The 26,896-nt window shown below is 36.6% G+C and overlaps 3 protein-coding genes across 7 annotated transcripts in view; 2 read left to right on the plus strand and 1 right to left on the minus strand.

Moving 5' to 3' along the window:
• The first annotated feature begins 427 nt into the window (after nt 1-427).
• sdf4 (stromal cell derived factor 4) lies at nt 428-5,821 on the plus strand. 2 transcript variants are annotated; one of them, XM_067446183.1, is made up of 7 exons: nt 428-790; nt 1,203-1,553; nt 2,034-2,170; nt 2,309-2,422; nt 2,515-2,673; nt 3,679-3,854; nt 3,959-5,821. In XM_067446183.1, the coding sequence occupies exons 2-7, from the start codon at nt 1,243-1,245 to the stop codon at nt 4,133-4,135; spliced, it is 1,074 nt and encodes a 357-aa protein (XP_067302284.1). In that variant the 5' UTR covers nt 428-790; nt 1,203-1,242; the 3' UTR covers nt 4,136-5,821. The 2 variants fall into 2 exon arrangements, with proteins under 2 accessions (XP_067302284.1, XP_067302282.1); XM_067446181.1 differs by having other exon boundaries at nt 429-798.
• Nucleotides 5,822-9,773: 3,952 nt separating this feature from the next.
• On the plus strand, nt 9,774-20,369 carry ctdsp2 (CTD (carboxy-terminal domain, RNA polymerase II, polypeptide A) small phosphatase 2). Its single transcript, XM_067446188.1, has 7 exons — nt 9,774-10,343; nt 14,840-14,991; nt 15,225-15,326; nt 15,501-15,557; nt 16,361-16,453; nt 16,628-16,813; nt 18,972-20,369. Exons 1-7 carry the CDS (start codon nt 10,283-10,285, stop codon nt 19,095-19,097), a joined length of 777 nt encoding a protein of 258 aa, XP_067302289.1. The 5' UTR covers nt 9,774-10,282; the 3' UTR covers nt 19,098-20,369.
• Nucleotides 20,370-20,889: 520 nt separating this feature from the next.
• The window catches only part of nckap5l (NCK-associated protein 5-like), a 35,548-nt gene continuing 29,541 nt past the window's right edge, over nt 20,890-26,896 (minus strand). For all 4 annotated transcript variants that reach the window (XM_067446187.1, XM_067446186.1, XM_067446184.1 and 1 more), the window contains exons 8-12: nt 26,424-26,559; nt 26,273-26,345; nt 25,665-25,964; nt 25,387-25,535; nt 20,890-23,007 (exon numbers count right to left, since the gene is read on the minus strand). In XM_067446187.1, the coding sequence (XP_067302288.1) occupies nt 22,756-23,007; nt 25,387-25,535; nt 25,665-25,964; nt 26,273-26,345; nt 26,424-26,559 (910 nt within the window). In that variant the 3' untranslated portion in view covers nt 20,890-22,755. The remainder of the gene's footprint in view (nt 23,008-25,386; nt 25,536-25,664; nt 25,965-26,272; nt 26,346-26,423; nt 26,560-26,896) is intronic.

Below are 26,896 nucleotides of genomic sequence, written 5' to 3' on the forward strand. Positions count from 1 at the left end.
CACAATAAACGGCTAATATAGTGATATACAAGCAAATAATTAACTGTGTTTTGCGCTCGTGCGAATTACTATTGCCATTTAACAGCTGACAAACAGCGACAATCTCCGAGAAAGACCGTGGCAACCATTATATATTCTGGCAATACAGGCATCTGCCAGAAGAAGTCCGTGACCGCTGCCACAAACTCTGGCATCTGCCAGAAGAAGTCCGTGGCAGCTGCCGATGCCACCGGAAGTGGCGCCACAAACTCTGGCATCTGCCAGAAGAAGTCCATGGCAGCTGCCGATGCCACCGGAAGTGGCGCTGCGACCTGCCGCTGCCAGCATTTGCGCTTGCTCTTGCTCATTTCATTACCGATCGATTAAAAGATAAACATTCGTGTCACTGTAAATTTCATACGCATTCATGCAGCTGGTACAGTAGATGGCGATATACGCGTTGCCCCGCTCACCTCATGCGATACAAGAAGAAGATGCGCGATTGATGATAACGTAGCAATGTTTCTTTCTTGAACGCCTTTTCTGCTGTCAGTCTCTCTGAATTCTTGTGGTTGTCGGTTTTTCCTGTATCTGTTTGTGTGTTATCTGAGTCTAGAGAGGGAGGACGTCACTTGCAAGGCCATAAACCGCTCCAGTGACCATCGTTTGGTCTCGAGTGGCGACGTGTACAGGAACTGCGCGATGAGCTGCACATAAACAGTACGCTCAGGGTGCTTCAAATACATTAGCCCATTGCCTTCTACTTACTCATCATCTGACATTTGATTTTTGGAAAGGACCTTTCAAACAGGCGATTAGGTAAGTTATATATTTACATTCACAAGTGGCATTTATTCGTTCAGCAGGTGTTGTCAAATATATTCTGATGCATATTCAAAACTAACTGATAAAACGGTAGCCGATATAACTGGTTCACTGACGAAATAAATCATTAATTGTTATACTTATGCCAATTTATCACGACTTAGATTAGTAAAGTTTTCTGTTCGATCTCATCATGTGTATATACTCACATACAATTGGTTTACTGGCCTAAGTTGTTTTTCCAGTCTTTTCCAAGAACATGCCCATAATCTCTCTAAACTCTTAAAACAGCTTAGTCTGAGATGTTTAATTTTCACCAGTAAACTGCACTCTCATTGAATATTATGTTTCGAAGTCTTCTTATGCTTGTTTTAATATTTTTTTTCTTCTTTTCTTAGTTTCAACAGCTGTTTTGACATTTAGGCTATCAGTAACACCATGTTCAGCTGGAGAAGATCTCAGCTTAGCCGCCTGTGCGCCTCAACTTTGGCAGTATTTGTGATGCTGGCTCTAAATGTTCAGGCCAGGCCTGCAAATATATCAGCATTAAAAGACAAACACCCCAGCAACAGTAAGGAGGACAATGAGATCCTTCCACCTGACCATCTGAACGGTGTGAAGATGGAGATGGACGGCCACCTCAATAAAGACTTTCATCAGGAGGTGTTTCTGGGGAAGGAGATAGAAGAGTTTGAGGAAGACTCAGAACCCAGGCGGAACAGGAAGAAGCTCATTGAAATCTTCACCAAGTAGGTGTACAGCTGTGGAAACAATTAGATTTTCCCATGATGTGCTTGGGTGTTATTCTAAAGGCATTTGTAGCTTAACCCAATGAACAGTAAGCAATTAATGTATGTCATCCTGAACAATAAAGTTAAAGATTTACATTTCACTGAGTACATCTCAGTGAAATGGGAAGTGAACATTATCGAAAAAGAAAAAAAGTGTAAGGCAGGTTTTGGTTCTATCTGTCAGTCAGTTAATGACTGGATGGACAAAAGTCATTTTCATCAGAAGACTTGAGTCATCAGAAGAATGATAGTATAATTACATTTACTTTTTTGTTATTTTCATTAAACATGCATGGGTGAATCATTTGCAATAATATCATCAAAATGCTTTTAGAAAGTTCATGCTGACTTTAAAAACAGTCACACTTAGCCATTAAGTAAATGTTTGATTACATTGAAGATTACTTTTTAATTATCTAATTGCTACATTGTTTCTAGGGTGGATATTAATAAAGACAGGAGTGTCAGTGCTAAAGAAATGCAGCGCTGGATCATGGAGAAGACAGAAGAACATTTTCAGGAAGCTGTTAGAGAAAACAAGCTCAGTTTTCGTGCCGTGGACCCTGATCAGGATGGTAGGTGTATGTTATTTAGACCCGTGCTATATTAAAATATTTTTTGATTTCCATGTTTTGATAACGCGTATCTGGTCTTTACTGTTTTGGTGATGTGAAAGAAGTTTAACTGAAACTGCTCAATTTGTGCTCTCTCAGGACATGTAACTTGGGATGAATACCGTGTGAAGTTTTTAGCCAGCAAAGGTTTCAATGAGAAAGAAGTGGCTGAGAAGATAAAAAACAATGAAGAACTGAAAGTGGATGAAGAAAGTAAGTTGTAATGTAGATTATGTATTTGTCTGGTATGGTACTGTTAACGAAGCCATTTCTAATGACATAAATAAAACATGGCCTCACCACAGCTCAGGAGGTGTTGGAAAGCTTGAAGGATCGCTGGTTCCAGGCAGATAACCCTCCAGCTGACCAGCTGCTGAATGAAGAGGAGTTCCTCTCGTTCCTGCACCCAGAGCACAGTAAAGGCATGCTCAGATACATGGTCAAGGAGATCGTCCGTGATCTTGGTAAGCAAATTCATACCAAAGACATGCCCAAACTTTTTTTGTGATTTGTATTGTCTTTTCTAGAGCTGCTTCATAGCTTTTTTGAATTTAATCAACTTTGTTCTGTAATTTATGAATTTTGCAACATCGAGACCAGTGTTGGGGGAACGCCATACAAGTAACTCGAGTTACATAATCAGATTACTTTTTTCAAGTAATGAGTAAAGTAATGCATTACTTTTAAATTTAACGCAAACTATCTGAGTTACTTTTTCAAATACACAATCGTTACGATTACAAAGTAATCGTTTTACCATGTATTGACTGACATGTCTCCTGTCCCCTTGTTGAGAGAAATCGGGAGTAAGGTACATGAGGCTTTGTGTGTGCTGTGTAAACATGATGGCTAATGTCAAAAGCATTTTTACAAAACAGATTCAGTATTCCTCAAAATCAATAAAAACAGTGAAATGCAAGTTGTTAAGAAAACCTGCAATAATTAAAATGGTAAATAATGCATAATTTATAACCATAATAGGCAAAAATTACTTTATTTAAACCCCATTTGTCTCTGTGTTTGTTTTTTGCTTTTATTGCTGAAGTAAGATTGTTGAAGTCATTTGACTTTGTGTGAAAGGCAAATCTAATGACATTTCCCAAAAACAGAACTTTTTTAGTTTGCGTTGCTGTTAAAAAAAACAGCTCAGTCAACAAAAAATTATGCAAAAGTGATGTAATGCCTTACTTTCCATAAAAAATAACTAAGTAATGCAACTAGCTATACAATATTTGTAACACATTACTTTTAAAAGTAACTTTCCCCAAAAATAATCAAGACTGAACTAAATCAACATTGAACAAACATAAGCATAATTATCTCATATTTCCCATATTTGCATATTTCTCAAGTTTGCATAATTATTTTATTACTGTGAAGCTTTTTTGAAACGATCTGTATAGTATAAAGCACTATATAAATAAAGGGACTTGACTTAAGTGAACTATATGTTATAAATTCCTAAACAGATCAAGATGGAGATGGAAAGTTGACTCTTGCCGAATTTATCTCCCTTCCCATGGGAACTGTGGAGAATCAGCAGGCCCAAGACATTGATGACGACTGGGTTCGTGAAAGAAAGAAGGAGTTTGAAGATGTAATTGACGCTAACCATGATACGATTGTAACCATGGAAGAGTTGGAGGTTGGTCCTCTTTTATCACTATTGTTAATAGATTAGAGCACTTTATTTACATGAATCATTTACATGTATATCTGTCTCGTGCTGATACTCTCTCTGTCCTGCAGGAGTACATGGACCCTATGAATGAGTACAATGCTCTGAATGAAGCCAAGCAGATGATTGCTGTGGCAGATGAGAACCAAAACCACAACTTGGAACTAGAGGAGATCCTTAAATATAGCGAGTATTTCACTGGGAGCAAACTCATGGACTATGCCCGTAACGTACATGAGGAGTTTTAAGAGTCTTAATTGAGTCTTAATATATCCCTGGCATGTATATATCCCTAGAGTGTCACAAGGATGATGTTGGTCCTTGCTTGCTTCCCAAATGGGGATCAACAAGTGCTTTGGACGTGTTTGTAACTGTACGGACCGGCAAGCCACAAAAACGTATCTAATGTTGCAATGTGCACGTATGACATATTACGAGGACTCTGCCTTCATAATGTCATATATGTGAGCTCCATAAAGTCCTATATAATTAATGTTAGACACATTCATGAATTTTTTGAGTGTTGATAATTAAATGAAATGTCTGTATATGAGGAATTGGTGAGGGGAAAGAGTGTTTTCCATTGATTAAAAAAATAGATTAATGTAAATACTGTAGTTAATTGGAGTGCCATAATATATAAATGAATTCACTTTTTGGGTGGGTTGCTTTTGACAGGGTTTGAGCTTCCAGAGCTGTGTGTTATTTCCAAAGATGGCGAGCAATGATTTGGGTTGTAATTTTGTGAAAACTATAATGACACTTCTATTTGAAATCATCAAATGCAAGGCAGTCTAAAAGTCTAGTAAAGAAATAATATTGAAATAGTTCACTCAAAAGTTCTGTCATCATTTACTCTCCATCAAGTTGTTCCAAACCTGTATGAGTTTCTTCCTTCTGTTGAACACATTAGAAGATATTTTGAAGAATGTTGGTAACTAGACGACACCCATTGATTTCCATAATAGAAAAAGAGATCGTATGGATGTCAATGGTGTTCATCAACTTTTTGGTTACCAACATTCTTTTGAGGTATGTTAAAATCACAATTGTATATAGCCTGAATATTATTTTATTACTTTTAAGAATTGAATTGACCCTGTTACCTTAGCTATGTCTTCCAGTCAGCAGCTTATTCTCTGTTGACATTGATGTTGCTCCATTGCACCTGTCAGAGTTTATTAAAAGTAATTCAAAGTGTTTTAAATTTAGCATAACAGAAATGTTTTGAGGGGAATTCAATTTTTATTAGGAAATATAATTTAAAAATGGAAGAACTATTATATGTATTTTCTGGATTTGATAATAAAGTTTTATTAAAATACACATTTGCCTTAAAAAGAATTAGGCTAATATGTCCTCCTGACTATCTGTGTATAAATTTGAGCTCTAGTTTTGGGGTTTTTTGTAATGGTTTAAGACTCCAAATTTATTTTTTGCTATATGAATTAGCTATTTTTGGATTCTTTTTTGTAAACAACTCCCACTATGTGTTATTCTGGATGTTAAAATATAGCTGCTAATGTGTTGACCATCTTTGCATTGAACATTTACTGATTATATCTTACATTCATTGTATGGAAGTTCAATTGACTTGCCTAATTTAAAGTTTAAAAAAGGGGAGAGCTGAATGTTATGAAGCTTTTAAATGCATTGTTTTGCATTATTTTGAAATAATATATTTTCATATTGTTGTTCTGTATTTATGCTACAGTATTCATAATCGATGCATGAAATTACATTACCTTTCAAATTAGCTAAAGGTTATGCTGTGAACTGTGAACACTGGTAACACTTGAAACATTTGTTCCAGATTAGAGAGGTAACAGGCAGGCTGATTGTCTTTTTATTATTATAAAATGCAAGTACAGTCAGTAATTGTAGTTCACTATATAATTATTATTTTAGACATTAAATTTGAATTGGCTACCTTGTATCTTTATTCTTGTGTCTTTAATCAATTTCCAGAGCAAATATACATTTTACACCTTAACATTATTTAGACATTCCAATTAAATATTGATACATGATTTAGATTTTAATGTAGTTATATCTGTATATGTTTAACTGTCTTGCTGTGCAAAATCTGCAAATGTCAAATCACACTCCTGGGAATTACACTTGATTTACAGTCAGTGAATCTAATTTCATTACTAAATTAAATATACTTCTGAACGTTATACTTTCTGAATTTCACTTTTGCACTTCTCTAATTTGCACTTTGACACTGTGAATACTACTGACTCTTGATAAATGTATCATTGCATGCTATGTTCCTCATTTGTAAGATGATTTGGATGAAAGCACCTTGACTAAAATGGTTTAATTAACTAAATATAAAGGTTGAAAAGAATCTTCACAACAAGCCTATTATTTTCACTTCCTGAAGTTTCTAGTGTAACCTCAGGGAGGCAGAAAAGTGTCAAAATTCATGAGTGTAGGTATGAGCATCATATGTGCCTCCGAACTCTACGACCCTAAACATATTATTACATGCTCTTCACACTTATCTGTTGCAATATCTGATTTACCTTCAGCTATTATTTATTGTCATCTTAAAATCCACACACAGCAGCAACGATTTTTGCAAATGTTAAACGTGTGTGTCATTTATTCCACGCTCAGTGCATCTAATGAGAATCCAGCTGGCAATCTTTAAATTATTAAAAGGAGTCTTTCTTTGTCTAATAAATAAAACAGTCCCAAATAATGAAGTTTTAGCAGAGCCCTACTATAGGGTGTGGCATTGTGTAAAGAGCAGACAGACGGGTTTCAAGTACGGTGGTGGTAGAGAGAAGCTTTTTTTCACTGCTAGAGACTGTTATGTAAGGAGGGAGAGTCTTCCCACCTCCCCTCTCTGTTTTTGTTTTTCTCAATGAGCCAGGCTCTCCCTGACGCAGGCCCCTGCGCCTGTCCACTAGGCCCCTTTCCTGGAAACAGAGCCTGGCAGGGGCCACTCAGGGGCAGGTTTGGGGAGTGGGGGAGAGAGTGATTGTGGGAGGGGGTCTCCTTCCCCTTCCTGCAAATCACATGGGTTCAGACTTGAGTCTGAGCCTTACAGAAACCTCAGATTTGGTCAATCTGGGCACAGCTCTAGTTGAGCATATGTGTTCAGGTCATTGAGTGCACGGACTGTAAGTCACTGAGGGTGGAGGGCTCTAGGATTAAGTAGCTTATATCCTGTTCACTGATTATTGATATGTACAAAGAGCCTGAAGAGACTGAATGAATCCTGAAGATATCTCGTCATTTCAACACTTGGACACGGGTTGGATATGACTGATTGCTTTCCATATATCTTTTATTTACAGTTACTATACTGCAAGACAAGTGCATTGGCATTACAGTTAATGTTGTACTATTAAAATAAATACATATAACATTGCTTCCATATTAAATAATTATATTTGTATTATATTAATGTATTATATATAAATGTGTGTGTGTGTGTGTGTGCGCGCATGGGATATTTTTTTGTTATATTATGTTTTTTTAATATTCAGAATGTTATCTTATTTTTATTTTTTTCAAAATATTTTATCAAAGAAATTCAACTTTGGTCAGCAGAACAGACTTTCAAAAACATTTAAAAAAAAAATAGAACTTTTGAATAGGGATTTTTTTAATATATAATAAACTTCATGATTATGTTAAACAGCTGGTCAGTTTTCTTGTTTGCTTGTCCTGATATGTACACCAGAGATGCTTAAGTCTTAGGGAACAGGTTCTAATTTCGCCCTGTCCTTGTTCAAGGCACCAATCCAGAATTGTAACCTTATAAAAACACAACAATTAGGTTGCCCTTTTTGGTTGGGGCAAGTTCTAGGATTACCATTTGAGTTTAATGAACTTTTTGCATGCAGGTACAATTCTATGATGTTATTTTACAGATTCACAAAATTGTGCTCTTTACGTAGCTATATTGTTGTAAATGTAAATTATGAGAAATGGACCGAGTCATGGAAATATCATTTTTGTGTCTTTCTCCTGTGAAAACAAATTACACAAAAGAACAATAATTATTTGAATCATTAGAATTTGTCTCTGAAAAGCATCCGTCAATGCTTTCTATGATTACTTCCATCATACGAGTGACTGTAATATTTTTTTCATCCAGTTTATTCGCTGACTCTATTAAAATATTAAGTCTTTTTAGAGAGTGCCAGCATCTCGACTCGTGTTAAATCAAGATAGAGCTTCATTAAGAGTCTTTATCTCTCAGCTTTGACCTCTGTGGAATGCTTAGTCGACAGGACAAACAAGGGGCACTGTATACAGCAAGGAATCGTTACAGTTTCTGTAATACATAAACGCTTTAATATGCAATGAACCGATGAAGTTATAAAAAAGCTAAATATGTTGCTAATAATGATGCAGAATTGAAAAAGCTTCTTTTACCATAAAAGCAGATTTTAGTGTCTTCTTTATTTCCTTCTGTGAAAATGTTAGTTTGAAATGGTTTGATATTGTGATGCAATGTAAAGCAAAGGGTTCTTTAGTGATCCCATGCAAGCCTGCCATTGGAGAGTTGCAAAAAACACTTCTTTCAAAAGCAGAACATGTTTTGGAACTCTCCGGCTTACACTTATTTTAGTCACATATCTGACATCTGCACAACTTCCACATTTCTGCAAACAGTTCTTGTTTATGTCTTGGTTTTGTGGTATAGAATTGGTCCCGTTTGGGAATAGAATAGATTTCCAACATAGGAGTTCTGGGCAGTACTCAGGCTGGTAAAAAGTCTGTGGCTCTTTTATTGCTTACATTTACCATTCTCTACCTCTGTTCCCTTGATTGAAAGGGAACAGTTTGAAAACATGCACTAAAATAATGGCACCTTGACTAATAAACAAATGTGTAACGTTCATTGAAATTATTCATTGCAGTAAATGCAGCTGCACGTTTTTCTTTGGACATAATTAGTTGCATCATTAAATTAGCACCTAAATGGGTTGTGCTAGGCATTATACAGGGTAATTAGGGCAGGTCAAATGTAATTAAACTTTCATAGTTTAGAAATGTATCTCACAGCAGTCAATGGCAGTTTTACAATGATGCCTTGACCAACTACGTTTCAGATCAGGACATGAAGTACTGTCAAAGCATCAAGTTGTTATCTAATCTAAAATGTTTAATGACCTGATTAATGAAAAGATTTTAGTAATGTCTTACTTCATAAGATCATGCTGGAATCAAAATTACACTTGCATTAATTTGAGTAATTACAAAACAGCATTTATCATCATTTGTTTAGGCTATTTGTATTATTCAAAACAAATTTGATTTAATTAAATTAATAATTTGACTGTGCTCTAGCATTTTTAATACACTAAAATGACACTTTGTCTTTTAATGTTAGAGTAATGCTTATTATTTGTTTATTCAAGTATTTAATAATCAATTTTAGCACAGAATTGCTCAAGTTGTGGACTAATAATACTAGCAAATATTTTGATTTGATCGATATATACCTTAATCCTCTTCATCATCATCAACATCATCGTCACAATTACAGTGATGAGGAGGAGGATCAGTAGGAAAATGATTAGGTGGATTGTGTGTGACGCGTTTTGAAAACATGAGCATTTTCTCAGATATTACTAATTCAGTCGCATCACTCATTTCCTTCGCAATTTCCTCATTATTAAATTAGCATTCCAGCACTGTAATTTAGATTTAATAGGACTACAGCTTCTGAATACTGATTTGCGACAAAACCAGCACTGGAATGTTTTTCGGTGTGGAGTGTGCAGAACAGAAGAATGCTTCAGCTACTCCCACTTCCTGATGATCCAATCCGAAACGGCCAGCTGTTTCAAGGCGCCCCCCCCCAGTCCGTCCAAAGCAAAACAATACACGGAAAAACATAAAAATCATCAATTAACGGCTATTTTCGCTTCTTGTCTTCTTAAATTATACATCGGAGCGAATTGGTCGTGTCTTTTCTGAAAATTCTATTTTGGATCTACCCCAGTTGCGGGGTTGTTTATCTGTAGTAAGGGGGACTTGAAACCGTCCTTGCCCCATGTCCTCGGTTGTTTTTCTTCTTTCGCCTGGATTCTCCATGTTGTTGGAGAAAAAGTGAGGGCTTTACCTAGACTAGAGGGGGCTATGGATAAATATACGAGCGATAAAGTAAACCGAGACGCGAAGCCTAGAAAATAGCAGATAAGATAAAACAAAAACAAAGTGCCATGCCCCTCCCATGTGGAAGAGAATAGAAGGCGGGAATAAATAAATATCAAAATAATTCGTCGCCGTAGGTTTGAGATATTTTTGTGCGGACGGAAATTATTCATTTTCAATCCTCGATAGCTTTTAATGCCACTAAATGCGGGCCGACTGTTCGTCGCTGGAAAAGGTTGGTTGGACGTTGAGGGCTGTGCGTTTGTTAGATGGAAAGTTCTATCATCACTCAAGTGCAGAGAGAGGATTCTCGGTTGTCTTCGAAAACAGGTAGGCAATGCACTGTCACATGCTAACGTTATACAGAGATGTTTCAGCGCTGCTGTCAACTCTAACTATCGCCATTATCGCGCCACTGTTCGATGTGCGATTCGAACATGTTCGATGTTCGCGCTGTGACAGTTATTTGTCATATTAAGCTGATTGACATGTCACAGTCGCGAGCGGAATTCGTTAAGTTCCGACCGTTGAAACTTGACGAATTCCCCTCCGAGCAGCGAAATGTAAAAACGCTCAATGTCATATTTCAGGATATTTAAGCACTTTGTTTTTGCATGGAATATACTAAAGATAAATCTCAGTGTAACTTAATTTTATTATTTATAAATGCTTTGCTGTTGCAGTCAGGCATTGCTGAATGTTTACGTAATATGATCAGTTTTTAAAACGATTTTAGACGACCTGCAGAAACAGACTGTATTTTCTTTCTGAATATTTTTATCAGTATTTTTTTTTTTTTTTTTTGGGTAACGTTACCTTAATGTGTTTTAATAAACAATTATTTTCTATTGATTTATTTCACTATTCATTTATTGATAGATTCGTTTCACAATAGATGTAATTTTGGTGTTCGGTCATTTTTAAAACGTGTAACCAATGTTAATTCGCGTTTCATGTTGTTTCCTCTTCTGTGGACGTCGTTTCATCGCCTGGTTAATGGATAATTTGAGTGGCATGTTGTTTTAATGTTATGCAGATTATGTTTCAAAAACATTTTCTGTTTAATCGACTTACCTACACACCCACATCTCACACTCGTACTGAAGTTAAACTGTACAAAATATCGAGTTGAAATGTGGAAAAACATCGGCCTAATGGAGAGCGCAAGGTGCCGCGCTGGAATGCACAACACACCCCTCAGCACACGCCCTCCATCTGCCGAGCGACGCTACCATTACACACGTTTAAACCTTAACGGTTAATGAAGGCCTTATCTAGATGTTTAACTAGTAAAGGCCACAGAGTTGGGCGGAAAACAAGCATTATGCGGAAAGTAACCATTTTGTAACCCCGTATTTGCTACCCTGAGGGCCAGTCTATCTCCTCTCGGTGTTTTGACCAGTGTTTATCTTGTGTATCGTCAATATGCGCAGAGCTGTGCGCTTATTTTAGATCTTACGCAAATACGATATAAGCATAACTCGTTCTAGTATGGCCATGCTTAACTGGTGTCAATTTGACTGTTATTACAGATGTTTACGATCTGTAGTGGTGAATTACGAGCAGCCATAATGTTGGGAAAATGGCCAAGCCAAGTCTGCACAAAATCCTTGAAGACCCATTGAACTCGGTTTGTACTCGCTGGCATCAAGTGTCCAGTGTGACCTTTTTTTCTTGTTTTTTTGTTTTGTGTGTGTCCCATAATAGCAAAGGCTCTCGGGAATTATGGTGCTCGGGATGTGGACAGATGAATTAGTGCAAATGTAAGGCAAAGTAATATAAAAAGATTACATACATTTTTAAATATAATTTAAAACATATGTGCCAGTTAGTTTCTAATACACAATATTTGTATTCATGATATTTGTATTCATGATACACACGTTTAAACGTAAAAATTCAAATATTTGAATTTCTTTATTAAGTTTTTTTATTTATATATAACATTTTGTGCAAATATTTTGATTCAATGTCAAGTGATTTAACCAAGTAAAAAGCACTACATTCTTTCTTTTCACATTTTGCATACAAGTGTACTCGTCTTAAAAAAAAATATTTTCAGCTATTTTTTTGCAAGGTAAAAAATTGAATGCATTTGAATATCAAAAAGGTGCTTCAAAATTGTCTACTACAGTATGTTTTTAACAAACCAAATGGCTGCAATTGAAAGCCATCAGGGTCTAAAGGGGTCCTCTGTTTAGTGACATGTCAACAAAATGGCTTCCCGCTTGTTGTGATGTCACACTGACTTTAATTTGTCTGTTAGAAGTTTTTCAAATATTAATAATAATAATGATAAAAATAACAATTTGGAGAGATAATAATACATGTGTATGCTTAATTTTAAGAATTAATTTTTTTAAAGAAACTGTTTTCTGTTTTACAATCTCCAGTTCCACTACCTCGTTTTTACCTTTAATTTAGAAAACATGAAATATCATAAAAGCCATGCATTCAAGCCATTTCTGTATTAAATGCATTTCTTAAAGTATTTTTAAATAACAATAGATCTGTTCAAAAAACCATGAGTGTCATCATTGACCTGTCAAACATACCAACTGCAAAGAATGTTTGTAATGTTTATGTAAAGTTGTGTGTATAGTACCTTGTGGAATTTGATTAAATTACTTTGAATTCATTGCATTAACAGTATCCAGATTAAGCAAGGACTCGGTTTAGAAATGTATAATGTAGTAGACTTATGTCTTAACTTGTCATCAGCTGAGTATCCAGCTATGGTTTAGTTGATATACCTCATAATGGAGTGAAAAATGCAATGAAAAGCAATACTTAGTTGAAATATAATGGTCAGCCAATATGGATGTTTTTCAACAACCAAAACTGATGCATGATCTAGAGATCAGGGTGACTGACAGGAGATGTAATGCTAATATAGACGTAATATAATTTAATGATAACAAATGAGAAGATAAATAGAAAATTCAGATAATCTCAAAATGACCACATATTTTATTAACCTGATTGTAATTGCGGTCTGTAACTATTAAGTCACTATATACTCACTGCATGCTGTTTATTAGGAACCCCATTTTGATATACTTAAGTGCATTAGAAATGAGTTTAGGCCAGTGCTTAGGCAGCCATGTGAATGCCTGAACAATCGCTTCCATATGTATTGGTAATGCGTTATGTTTAAAATTGGTTTGTTGTAGACCAAATCTAAGACATTTTGTCTAGGAAAACATTGCTGCTGTTATGCCCGTGTTAGACACATGCAACACAACTGAGCAAAAAAAATCTAAGTTAGCTGGTTTATCTAATTATAAATATCAAGAACATATTGTTTTCTTAACAGATTCCTTGGACTCCAGTTACAGACAACCTGAAACTCAAACCCATGCTTGGCATTTAATTCGTCTTGGAGATCTTTATTATCTAGGAAAATTGATGACAAATTGCAGAGGATTAAATTAGTAACTTCTATATTTTTTGGGAAGTCAATTAAAAAAAACATACTCTCATTTGTTTAGATATGAGCAGAAATGTAATAGCTAGAAACACTGACCCTTTAAAAGCTTCTAGCAAAACCTTTGACGGTCCTTAACAAAACACTCCTTCCACTCCTCTCACAAAGCTTGACAATATGGCTTGAAATGCATGTGACAAATGTCAAGAAAGTGCATTTGAATTCATGGATACGTTTTCCTTGTACTCCATTTCCTGAGTCCTTTTGTTAAGCAGGGCGTTATCAGAGAGTGTACAGATGGGCAAATACAGCACAGAGTAAATGATGACGAAGGAGGCCATTTTCTCTCATCCTCCCTCTGCTGTACATGCTGCTCGTATGTTACATAAGATGATTCCTATGGCTACATAAGTGCCATAGGAAGAGGTGCCTGGGATCAGCCCTGCTCACATTATGGTCAATTCCTTCTGCTGAGAAAAAAAATGATTACTAGGACTGAAGTTACATCACCATAGGAATAATAAAAAAAAATAAAAAAACAGATTCTAATCACTGCATGGCGTACTTTCATGTTGCAAGAGCTTTTATGCCCATTTTTTTCATTTTTGCTTCTTGGGAATCTCAACAGACATGTCTGAACAAACCCATGTTCCTCTTACATGCAAATATTTGCCAGCAAAACTATGCAGAAGCCCCCTAAATATGCAAGGAGCCCCTTTGTAATGCTCAACAAAGCTGGCTACAGATGTTGTGTTACAAAACGAAGCTCTTATTTCTGTGGATAGGAGTTACGTCTGTGGCATTTGCACTTCGAGGGCTTGTTTCAGCCAGACTCTTCTGTGATGAAATGGCAGGAGTTTTGTGTGTGTGTGTGTGTGTGTGTGTGTGTGTGTGTGTATATGTTTTGCTCTGAAGGTACAGCTGAAATGTGTGGGCTTTCCCGCCCTCTGAGATTATATAACATATACCAGCCGTGGCCAGCAGTCTCATTTAAAACAGATTTTCTGTTTCTGTGCAACGTGTGCCATCTCTGGAGAGGGGCGGCTGAGCATTTGGTCATTTTGATGTTGATAGGCGCCGCATTTACTGACGAAAACATACAATTCATGCCAGTGCTCTGAATTATTTAAAAGATCCATCAAGCCTCAGTGGCGTATTCGATGCAAATGTATCTAGCTGATTGGTGAATGTGAATTTAAGTTTTGTTTATCATATGTTTTGTTGGAGACTAAAGTTGTTAATTGAAAATATTAATATAAACTAATGCACAGGACTTAATGGAAGTCAAGCGGGGTTGTTTATAAACCCCTCAACGAGCCTTTTTATGCTATATATATGCTAAATACAAGCTAATATATGCAAATTATGCATTAAAAATGGTTTTATTGTTTTCAAACAGATCAGGTGAATAAAAACTCGCCTCAGAAACCTGGAAGTCGGAATATCTTCAAAAAGCTCATCTGTTGCCTTCGAGCTCAAGATGCCCAACTGCCAACGTCACCTACCCATGATGCCTTGCTAGCGCCCGAGGACAATGGGACAATTGCCAAAGTATTATAGGAACCTATTATTTTTATATGTAAATTATTAAATTAATACCAATTAGTATTTAATACAAATAATATTACACCACATATATTTGGGTAAATTCATACAAATATTAAATATAAAAACTATTTATAATTTGAATGTGTAAAATGAAACGTAATACACTTTTTGTGTGTGAATCAAATATACATTTTCCTTGGTGTTGTTGACCCTCTGTGTTCTTGTCTCCCCTGTAGATACCAGGAGAGTGTCTGCTGCCAGCAGTGACCTCTCAGGACCAAGGGAAGATCTGTGTGGTCATTGATCTGGATGAAACACTGGTGCATAGTTCTTTTAAGGTACACCCAGCAACACTGATTGATATTGTAAATGTAACATTTTAATGGAAATACTATGTAAATGATAATTTCAGAATAGCTGCATACATGAAATATTATCTGTTCAATAATTATACCATTTGCCTGTAAACAATAGGGTTAATAACTGTTTCCATATCCACATTGTTTTTGTAGCCAATAAGCAATGCTGATTTCATTGTGCCTGTGGAGATTGAGGGGACCACACACCAGGTGAGATCTGATAAATGTTTGTGTATGTGAGAAACACCAGTAATCCCCTGCCAGTGCGCATTGACTTGAAGTGTGCAGGACATCTGCTCGAGGAAACAGTGGAGATGTTGTTCTATATCCAAAAGTGAACGATGAGCACCCTCTGCTGGATTTATGGAAGAATAACACTTCAGCAGTGGAGGAGGATTGTGATGTCATGTTGTGTACAACCACAAGAGGCAAAATTTGTCCATTGATTCTTTTGTTTTACTCCTGAAATGGTGATAAAAATCAGTGCAGCCAGAATACTTCTGTTTTTTAAAATGTGTAGATTGAATTCGCATTAAAATATTCCCTAAACCTTTGTTGTTCCCGCCCACTTTTCACAGAACTGGCCTCTGCCTGGTTCAAGTAATCCAGGATAGGTTAGTTCCCACTAGTACGGCCTATTCTTGGTTACTTGTTTCAGGAGGAGGCTACGAGCAACAGCACTAGAAGCGCCTTAGTGCACAACACAACGTTTTGTGATTTTACAGAAAAAAAAGAAATTATATAATTTTTATTGCCTGGTTTCACAGACAGGGCTGAGATTAAGCCTGGATTAGGCCTTGATGTGTTGACATTTAAGCATATATTTTTCAAATGTGCCTTAGAAAAACATTACTGGTGTACATCTTGAGACAAAACAATTGCATTCAGTTAAAACAGCTCAAACATGCTTTTAGTCTGGGACTAGCTTAAGCCTTGTCTGTGAAACGGGGTTCATTTTAATGATGCATTAAAATACATTAGTCTTATATACAACAAACTCATCTGTGTTTTAGGTGTATGTGTTGAAGAGGCCATACGTGGATGAGTTTCTCCAGAGGATGGGAGAACTGTTTGAATGTGTTCTGTTCACTGCCAGCCTTGCTAAGGTATCGAAACGTATCACATTTCAAGTTTCTTTAGAAAAATGGTAGAATTTCCTTACTAGATGCTGGTTAGTTAGTGTTAAAGAGTTGTGCCCATGTAGTGTCAGATTTATTTTCTTCTCCAGTATCACATTTCCTAAACCCATCCCTCCTTCTCCACAATCATGGCTCTGGTAGTATGCAGACCCGGTGACCGACCTGCTGGATCAGTGTGGCGTGTTCCGGACGCGGCTGTTCCGTGAATCTTGTGTGTTCTATCAAGGCTGCTATGTTAAAGACCTGAGTCGCCTCGGCCGTGAGCTCCACAAAACCCTGATCCTGGACAACTCCCCTGCCTCCTACATCTTCCACCCTGAGAATGCTGTGGGTTTCACTGTCCTGCTGCTATTTAGGTTTTTGTTAAAACCTGCCCTGTAGATTCTTCCTATTTAACACTTGTTTATTTCACTGTATTTTACATATTCAGTGGAGTCCAAAGTCTTACATATATGTATGTATGTATGTATGTATATGATAGTATTTATTCTATCTATACATAAACAGTTTTGGTCAAAACGATTGGCACCCCAGGTAAATTTCCAATAGGGCTGTAAAAAAAATCTGCATTGTTTATCATTTTGATCTATCATTCAAAAAATTAGCAGAAACCTAACCTTTTTTTTGTGTGTGTGTGTGTGTGTGGGGGGGGGGGGGGGGGGGGGGGGTTCATCAAATTATGAAAAATGCTTTTCTCCAAAACATGTTGGCCATAATTATTGGCATCCTTTTATGAAATACTTTTTGCAACCTCCTTTTGCCAGCTCTGAGTCTTCTTTTATAATGCCTGATGAGATTGGAGAACACCTGACAAAGAGATCAGAGACCATTCCTCCATACAGAATCTCTCCAGATCCTTCAGATTCCCAGATTCATGATGGTGCTTCTCCTCAGTTCACACCACTCATTTTCTATATGGTTCAGGTCAGAAGATTGGGATGGCCATGGACAAAGCTTCATTATGCTAAGTGACACATTTTTGTGTTGATTTAGATGCTTGTTTTGTGTTGTCCTGATAGAAGATTCAACCACGGCTCAGATGAGCATTCCAGCATTTTTTTTTATCTGTTGGTATTTGCTGGAACCATGTATCTGAATAAGATGTCCTGGACCTCCAGCAAAAAAAAAAAAAAATGTCCCACAATATTAAAGATCCAGTAATATTTTTAACTGTGAACATGGGGTAAAATTCCTGTTTGCACCAAAGCCATCTGGTGGATTTGCTGCCAAAAAGCTCTTTTTATAGTTTCATCTGACCACAGAACCAGGTCCCGTTTGAAGTTCCGAGCAAGAAGGATTTTTCTTTAATGTAGGGTTTTTAAAAAAAAAACAGAAACCTGGCTTTCTGACCAGAAGACTCAACTAATCTATGAGATTCTCCATCTGTGATCTTTGGAGATCTCTTCTCCACTCAAACTCTCCCCCTCACCGTGCATTAAGGCAATATAGACACGTCCTCTTCCAGGCAGATAATGGTGGAAATGGGAATTTTCAGTGCTTTGGCTATTTTCCTTCAGTCACTTTATATTTTGTGAAGCTCAACAATCTTTTACTGCACATCAGAACTATATTCTTTGATTTATACTCTGTGAAACAAGAAGTCATAGCTGAACAATTTCATGCTCCTAGTCACCCTGGTGTGCTAAAAAATGTAAATATTAATGAGAATATACTTAAGAGATATTTTACTCATAAAATATTCTAGGGGTGCCAGTAATTATGGCCAACATGTTTCGGAGAAAAACATTTTTCATAATGTGTGACTTTCTATTCTTTAACTTTAATGAAAGGTTAGGTTTTTGCACATTTTTTTTGAATGATCGATCAAAAGTATAAATAAAAGTATAAGGATAGGTAGGTAGGTAGGTAGGTAGGTAGGTAGGTAGATAGATAGACAGATAGATAGATAGATGAAATACTATATATACATATTTATATAGACAAAAGGTAATGCTTTTATTGATGCATTAAATTGTTCAAAAATGACAGTAAAGACAGTGTTACAGATTTTCTTAAAACTTTTTGTAATGACTGAAAATGTTGAGTTTTGCATAAATTAATTTGAAATTGTAATAGTCGTTCAGTATTACTGTTTTGACAGTATTTGTGATCAAATAAATGCTGCATTGGTAAACATACATAAAAATATTACATTTATTTTTACTGATACCAACCTTTTGAAAAATCATGTATATATCTCTCTTATAGAAGCAAATAAGTATTCTATTAAAAAATATATATCTTGTATACATTATCAACCGTGTAAACAAATGTTCAAAAGCTTTGAAATTATATTGAAAATGTTCAATGCTGTCTTAGACTTTTGGACCCCACTGTATACGGTACAAAATATTGTTAACCCACCAACTGAAATATGTTCATTTAATTTACTTAATGCACTGACTAATATTTAAATAATCCCAAAATGATTATATCTTAAACCCAGTAAGCCATAGGCATATAATAACCTGTGTGCCTTTAACAGGTTCCTGTTCTTTCCTGGTTTGATGATTCGGAGGACACCGAGCTGCTTCACCTCATCCCAGTATTTGAAGAGTTAAGTCAGGCTGATGATGTCTACAGCAGACTCGAACAACTCAGGGGTCCATAATCCCTACACCGCCGGACCAGGGCAAACCTCCATGTTGTGTAGCACTGACTGCCAATCACACACAAGCGGCTCATATGACAGTAGACTCCGCCTCCTGACCTGAAAACAAACACGAAAGCTCATAATTCTGCTCGGCACAAAGTATATGCGGTTATGCTAGATGGTTTGAGGCTTTAAACAGTTTGTGATTATAAATATTGTGGTCAGAGGCCAGCTTTGTCTAAGTCATTGAGCTTGCCTTTTGCAATAACAATTTACAGATTTTATATTATTTTTTTACTTTTCTATATTTTTTTTACTTGTCACTTGTTTTTTTGTTTTTGTTTTCTGTTTATAATGACATCCTTTGGGAGATTAAACAGTTTGCAGAGTCCAATTGAGTCATCAGTAATCCGCAACAGCTCAGCACGTAATATAAAGCACAATAAACTTTCAGGCCAGTCTCTATGCAAGTTCTACCTGAACTCAACCTCACACTTTTTTAATCTTCAGCATTCGCAATCACTTTAAAGGAAAACTAGTGTCGCTAATGTATTCCAGACTCCAGCGAAATGCCACAGAAACTAAGAGATGGCACAGATGGAATACACATTGTTTTATCCAACATGCTATGCAGTTTTTCCATAAATGCAAATGTGACACCAAGCACCGATACATCGTTGTTTCTCATAAGTCTTATTACTTAAACACAATGCCTTGTTTAACAAGTTATTAAAATACCCGTTTTAAACACTGTTTCATGTGAATTACAACTACGTACCTTCCTGTATTCATCTTAAAGTGGCCTTATCTCTATCTGCTTCAAGTGTACTTGATGGGGTTTTATTATACGCAAGGAGCAGGATTAACACCACAAAATGAACCAAAGAGTTTTATCTTGTTCAGTTACTGTCCTTCTCTGCTGTATTTATGCAGACAATTACGTGTCATTTATGTGTATATTTGGTTGAACTTGAAAAATGTCCATCTTTGTATGATACATCTTTGAACTTGAAAATGTTCATCTTTGATCTGTTGATGCAGACCAGATGCTCCACCTCTGTACTTCATCTTATATTATTTAAACATGATCATGTTTATATTATAAGTTGTTTTTAACTGTAGTTCAAATATTCAAAATGGCCATGCTTTTTTATTTTTTATAAACAACAGTGTTCGAAGGGCAGATTATTGCCTTTTGGTTCAAAAATTTGCCCTGACAAGTTCTGTGTTGACATATTTTTGACTTTTGTATTGCCGACAATAAAAAAAAAAATCTGTGGAACATTGTAATTGTTTTGTCTGCATTCTCTCATTGAGCTAATATATATTATATAAATATACACACACTAAAAAATGATTTAAAAAAAAAAAAGTTACCTGGTTGCCTTAAAATTTTGAGTTCATTGAAATTAAAATTTTGAGTTAATACAATGAACATTTTTGGAGATTCGACAACCTTTATTAAAAGATTTTGTAAGCATATTGGGTTTCTAATTATTAAACTAATTTCCTTCATTGTATCAACTCAAATTTTTAATTTCAATAAACTCCAAATTTTAATATATAGATATGTATATATATATATATATATATATATATATATATATATATATATGTACACACACACACACACACACACACACATTCATACATACTAAAGAGAGCGTTTCATAATTTTCCAGTCAAATGAAATTGTTGCCAACATCTGACAAGCAAGTTGTACGCCCTCCTTTCAACCACTAGGGGCACTAGAACCTCAGGATAGGAAAATATGCGTCACATTCTGTAATAAATATACCACAAAAAAACGTACTTAAAAAGGTTTTTATTGAGTTGAGTTTTATTGAGTGATGGCAATTGCTTAGAAAGGAGATTATGAAAACACATTTATGGCTTTTGCAGGACAGAGTGAAAACAAAAATCAGATAGCACCTTATATAAACATTTTACAGATATATTAACAACTTCGTCATAAATTCTTTTGTAAACATACCAAACTAATATAAAATATTCCTGACAATTACAACAAAGTAAATAACAAAGGTTATAACGGCAGGCAAATTAGAGAACTACGATAGTAACACAAACTACTTATAAAAAAATAAAATACAAAAACAAGATTTTTGTGACAAATCAAGAGAGTAACATGCGTATAAGATTAAGGATGACTACAAAGTTAATTTATCTCTACAAAAATTTTACACAGGCCTGGAAAGACTGTCGGATGACAAAGTATATATGCTTGGGAATGTTTTTAATTAGACTTTTGTTGTGGTCGCTTCATAAAAAACAGCTATTGAGGTGAGCACAGATTGGAAAGGATTCGGGTTGTACTACTTATCTACTAACCTATGGCTTTTTGAGCAACCACTTGAAAATGGAAAGTTCTTGTCTGTAATCCATTACACAGGATTAGCAGTCAAATGCATGCAATGCACCTTAACTTGAATTGCACCAAAACGCTGAAGAAATACGATGGGTTTGTGGCTGGGAGAGAAAAAAAAAAGTCCCGACCATTTCCCAAAGAAAACCCCTTTTGCTGAGTAATTAACATGAAACCTGGCTCACGGTAGGGTAATTTTGAACAGCTGTGGAAAGATGCGCAAGGCAGAGTCAGCGTTGTTACGTCAACACAAAGAGTAACAAAATCATCAGCCACCTTTTGAAAATTCACAAGGAATGATTTGATTAATCAGCCTAATCAGCCAAAGCCAAACTTCTTGGGTTTAAGTTGAAGCTTTGTAAAAGTTCACTGATTCAGGGTGAAATATTAATACACAGTTCAGAATTAGGTCATGAGTCACAAGTTTCTTTAAATCATTGCAAATCAAAAGTAACATACACAGAAAACAAAAGTCATGGCCGGATCTGGAGAACAAACTATCCTATAGACGCACAAGTGATACACGTACACACAAAGTTAGGCACAGTACATGTTTGAACAGAACGTAAAAGGAGTAACCAATAAAAAGGTGGTCTTGTCTTACCACACTATTCAAAGAAAATAAATAAATAAACGTAAATAATAAATCACTGTGGAACACTGTAGCTCTGTCTTATATAGATCGAACTTACTGTATGTTGCTGCTACAAGGTTTTTTTTTTTCTTTAAACACAATGAATCAAAACGGCTGATGCAAGTTTAACACAGATGCAGGGTTTGTTTTTTCCTTTTTTTTCATGAAATATGCATATTAAATTAACTGAAAAATCACATATATTAACATTCACTTTCCAATAACTTTACACAAATGTTACCAAAGAGAGTGTGCACTGATGATGCATGAGAACCAGAACATTCTGTGAGATTAAAAACTGGAAGACTGTTGCGATGAGCTTGGATTCATCCTTGAAACGCAATTTAACTATAATGAGTTGAACGTCACTACTTTTGCTACCACTTGAAACAGAGAACACGAATGAGATGATAGAGTTGTTATAATGGGCTAAAATGACACCACCATAAACACATTGTAAAAGTCCTTCCTTCCAACCATCAGGATAGAAACATGGGTATATTGTGTATGGAGGGTAACATGTGGCATGAGCTTTTCTTGGTCAAAAAAAATGGGTTATCCCGTAAATATCCTTCTTCGAAAAATATTTGAAGTGTCACGAGAATCGGGGTTACAAAAAGGTTGGTACCTGGTTATCATTCAGTCCCTCTGAAACCACTTCAGCCTTGACTACCACACGAGGACAGGCTGTCGTAGAGGGAATCACTCAGGGACTCGGGGGTCTCGAGGACCTGGGGATGGCTTGGAGACAGGCCCTCATCAGGTCTCTCTCTCACCAACTCCAAACCAGTGTCCCTCACCATCTCCGGGTTTGCAGGAATACGACTTTTGCCTCTACGTGCCTGTCCGGGTTGAGGAAGACTTCTCGGGTCTCCTTCACGGCTGGCTACGGAATCACTAGTCTTGTTGCGCTGCAGGAAAAACAGGCCCAAAAATGCATAGTGAACAACAATGGAAAGTGCAACCAAAAAATTAAGAAAAATTGGGACATTTTGTAAAATGCAATACAATCTATGATCTCCCATGTTGTCATTTCTTACCTACCTACCCCCAAATTTAGAGTTTTAAAGGGGGGGTGAAACACTCAATTCAGTCAATCTCATGTCAATCTTGAGTACCTATAGAGTAGTATTGCATCTTTCATATCTCCGAAAAGTCTTTAGTTTTATTATTTTTATAAAAGAAATATGGGCTGTACCGAGTCTTTCCAGGAAAAAAACGAGTGCCTGGAGGCGTATCGTGTGGGCGGAGCTAAAGAATGACGAGCGCACACAAAGCGGTGACGTCCTCAAGCGTGGAGAAACCCTTGGCTATCGATCTCAGCTAATAGATATGATCCAGAATCTAATTCGGAGGCTGAAATAAAACAGCAGCAGCAGGACGTCCGTCTCTGTGGTATGCACTGTATTTAGTGGCCTGTCAACATTTGTGTGTGTTTACTCGCAGTTTATGAGGTCATGGACATAATTCGGTTTATGGACATTGTATGCGACTGAACCTTAGCAGTAGCAAGCAAAACGGTTTTGCACGTCAGACTAGTGTAACGTTATACATAGAACAACAATGGAGTAACGTTAGCGCATTTGAATGACGAAGCACACGATTGTGTCGTTTACTGATGTTTACTCACGCGACGATAAGCAACAGCATAGATATTTGAAGCAGTTTTACTCACCGGCTGCTTCAAAAGCAGGACCGAACCTTTATCGCTGGGACCGCTCCATCAAAAACACACTTCTTGGAGTGTGGAGATCCACTTTGCGATGCAACTGAACCGTGATGTTGTGCCGCTTCCCGTCATTTCTGCGTTCAAATCGGTTCAAATGCAGCGCTGCCGTCCCGGAATGCTGTGCTGAAGCGTTGAAGTCGCTTAATGTCAAAGTGCAGGAATGAAGTGGAGCGCGCCGCGGACTATAACCAACATAAGTGTTCACGGACGACTAGATCTGCACCTTGAGAGCAGTGTTTATGGGTGTGCATTTCCTCTCTCGCTCTAGTCACACGCGTGCGCGCGCACCCTACCGGGAGAAGAGCCCGTACGGCCCATACAAGGACCTTCCGCTCTATTAACGTCAAGCTGAGCCATACTCGAAAAAAAACTCTCCGAAACTTGTGAGAAACCGGAAGGAGTATCTTTGACACAGAAATACTCCATCAAACGTCCAACATTAGTTTTTGAAACTTTGTCTATGTTTAGGAGGGGAATCCAAGTCTTTAACAGTGTAAAAAGCTCAGTATGCATGAAATTCAACAGTATATTTTAGCATGTCTTTGATATAATAATATTGTATTGTGAGTTCAGTATTGTGATATGTTTCGAATCGCGACATGAGGGTACCCCTAGTAGCAGGGCTTGACATTAACGCTTGTCTGGGACAAGTGGATTTTTTTGAAGGGACAAGTGAAAAAGATTTTTACTTGCCCGACCGGACAAGCAGCCTGATTAAAATGTCAATATCCAAAAATAACTAGGGAGTCACTAAAATGCAAGAATTGTACTGCCTTAATTTAGTGTAATAATCGATCGATAGTGGATAATAATATATAGTGTATAATGAACTGACGGTAACAAGGCTGCATGCACTGTTGATGCTTGCGCAGCCTCTCAAGGAGAAATCATATCAAATGAGCACAGCTCACACAAAGAAACTCAGTTAACATACTGCGTTTTGTGACACTGATGTTATATCACAGTATCATAAACAATGAATTACCATAAACATTAAGTCAATTACATTTTAGATGCAATATTGACTGTTTTTGTTCTATTTCATCAGCGAAAATAGTTCCAAACAAGGATCACAGCAGAACCATAGCGCATCTGAATGATTACTGAATGTTTAAGTGCTTTGAATCCTATATTTAATAAGATTAGGGGAAAAAATGCTCTTTATAAAAGGTAAAAATATCACAAATATGCATATTTAAATATGTCAAAGCTGACACTAGTGAGAGTATTGCTTTAGAATTAATTATATTTACCTTCATTTTTAAACTAGTTTTTTTCAGACAAGCAAGTTTTTTACTCAGTCAACTGCTTGTGACTGAGTGAATGTGTTACTGCTCTGAAGGAAGGACAAGCATGTGAACAGGTTTAATGTCGAGCCTATTTCAACAACACTTTTAATACAATAAATGCAGCCTTGGAGAGCGCAAGATAGAGAGCATAGCATAGCTTATTTCAAAAACATTTAAAAAATCTTACTGATCCCAAACTTCTGAACATGTAAATGGATTGGATTGTTGTAATTGTCTTGTTGGGTGAAACTAGGATCTGAAGTGATGCTCACCCTCTTAAATGAACTCTTATGACTCACTGGCTCCACTCCGTCACCAACGGCAAGATAAACCTCAGACGGTTCTGCGGATGCTTTGAGGTTTGGGAAAGTCCAGTTCTTTGTGGGGCCCAATTTCATAGGTGCTCCACAGATATCAGTGCCTGGAAAAATAAATCAAAGCTGAGAAACACCCCCTGGAACGTCTTCCTGTTAATTACTGTACAATCTTTTTTTTTATCGAAAACTCCCATAACTGATTAACATTAAATGACAGCTAAAGTATTGTATACCATCATGAACGATGTTTGCAATCTGGCTGGATGGAATCTTGTTTTCCAAAGTGCTGGTGTGATGGTCCATATCCTGACCCCCCATATAATCCTCCTCTAAACATGACAACTCTCTCTCCAAAGTCCAGGCCTTATGGGACATTTTCATCCCTGAGCCATGTTTTCCCTGGAGATGAGAAGGGTCACACTCCCCGTGGGCCTTCCCTTTGGGAATGCTTTTGCAACCAGCATTTGCACTGTAGTCAGGAAGAGGAAAGGTGCCAATACCACTGTCAAGGGTGTGAGTAGAGATTCCAGATCCTAAAAAAAGAGGAATTTGAATATTATTAAAAGAATATATGAATATTATGTATGTATGTTTGTATGCATGTATGTATGTAGGTAGATAGGTAAGAAATGACAAAGGATCTTTCGAAACATTAAAATAATGCTTGCAACACATCTGTTGCTGTATGACTCACGTATGGAAGCCACAGAAATTCAGACGCACCTAGATTATTCATCACCAGTGACGGGTTAAAACCCGTTTTTGTCGCTACATGCTGACCAAATTCCAGCCTCTGGAAACACTAAAAGCCATGATGTCATGCATTGTAATCATGCCTTACCTGCAAAATGTTCGTGAATCGTCTCTGCCAGGTTCTCATCTGATGTGACATCTTTACTCAGTAAGGCAGAGACCTGTGAAAAATTAACATTAAAGTACTATTGACTACTTTTAAAACAATGTACATTATATTAATGAATTTCGCTTTTTACCTTTTCCATGTCATCACTGCTTCTTGTCTGACTAGCAATGCCAACACTCGGATGACTGAATACAGGTCTGGATTTACAGTCAAACGAGAGACGTCGATGTGCCATACTGATGCTACCAGTGTCCTTTCCATCAACCCTTATAGAAGAATCAGAATAAAATTGATATGAAAATACTATTCATTGTTTGTCTAAAGTTTATTTACATTCCAGTCTGTTCCTTTAAAAAATAATATGGTTATAGAATACTTCTAGAATATAGAATATGGACTACTTTTATGATAATCATATCTCCTTTCTGGAGCTTTGTAATGGAAAAAAAGAGAGAGTAGATTTTTACATTTTGGATGAATGCTCCTTCTCATTTATTAAAGGGGGGGTGAAACACTCAGTTTCAGTCAGTGTCATGTCAATCTTGAGTACCTATAGAGTAGCATTGCATCCTGCATATCTCCGAAAAGTCTTTATTTTTTTTA

This window comes from Pseudorasbora parva, chromosome 6 (assembly GCF_024679245.1).
Source record: "Pseudorasbora parva isolate DD20220531a chromosome 6, ASM2467924v1, whole genome shotgun sequence".
Classification (NCBI taxonomy): Eukaryota; Metazoa; Chordata; class Actinopteri; order Cypriniformes; family Gobionidae; genus Pseudorasbora; species Pseudorasbora parva.

Excerpts from the sequence above, each read along its gene's own strand:
- sdf4 (XM_067446183.1), top strand. The coding sequence starts at position 1,243 with ATGTTCAGCTGGAGAAGATCTCAGCTTAGCCGCCTGTGCGCCTCAACT. Across the intron at positions 1,554-2,033 it reads CTCATTGAAATCTTCACCAA|GGTGGATATTAATAAAGACA; the intron begins GTAGGTGTACAG and ends CATTGTTTCTAG. Across the intron at positions 2,423-2,514 it reads ACTGAAAGTGGATGAAGAAA|CTCAGGAGGTGTTGGAAAGC; the intron begins GTAAGTTGTAAT and ends GCCTCACCACAG.
- ctdsp2 (XM_067446188.1), top strand. The coding sequence starts at position 10,283 with ATGGAAAGTTCTATCATCACTCAAGTGCAGAGAGAGGATTCTCGGTTG. Across the intron at positions 14,992-15,224 it reads ACAATGGGACAATTGCCAAA|ATACCAGGAGAGTGTCTGCT; the intron begins GTATTATAGGAA and ends TCTCCCCTGTAG. Across the intron at positions 15,327-15,500 it reads TGGTGCATAGTTCTTTTAAG|CCAATAAGCAATGCTGATTT; the intron begins GTACACCCAGCA and ends TTGTTTTTGTAG.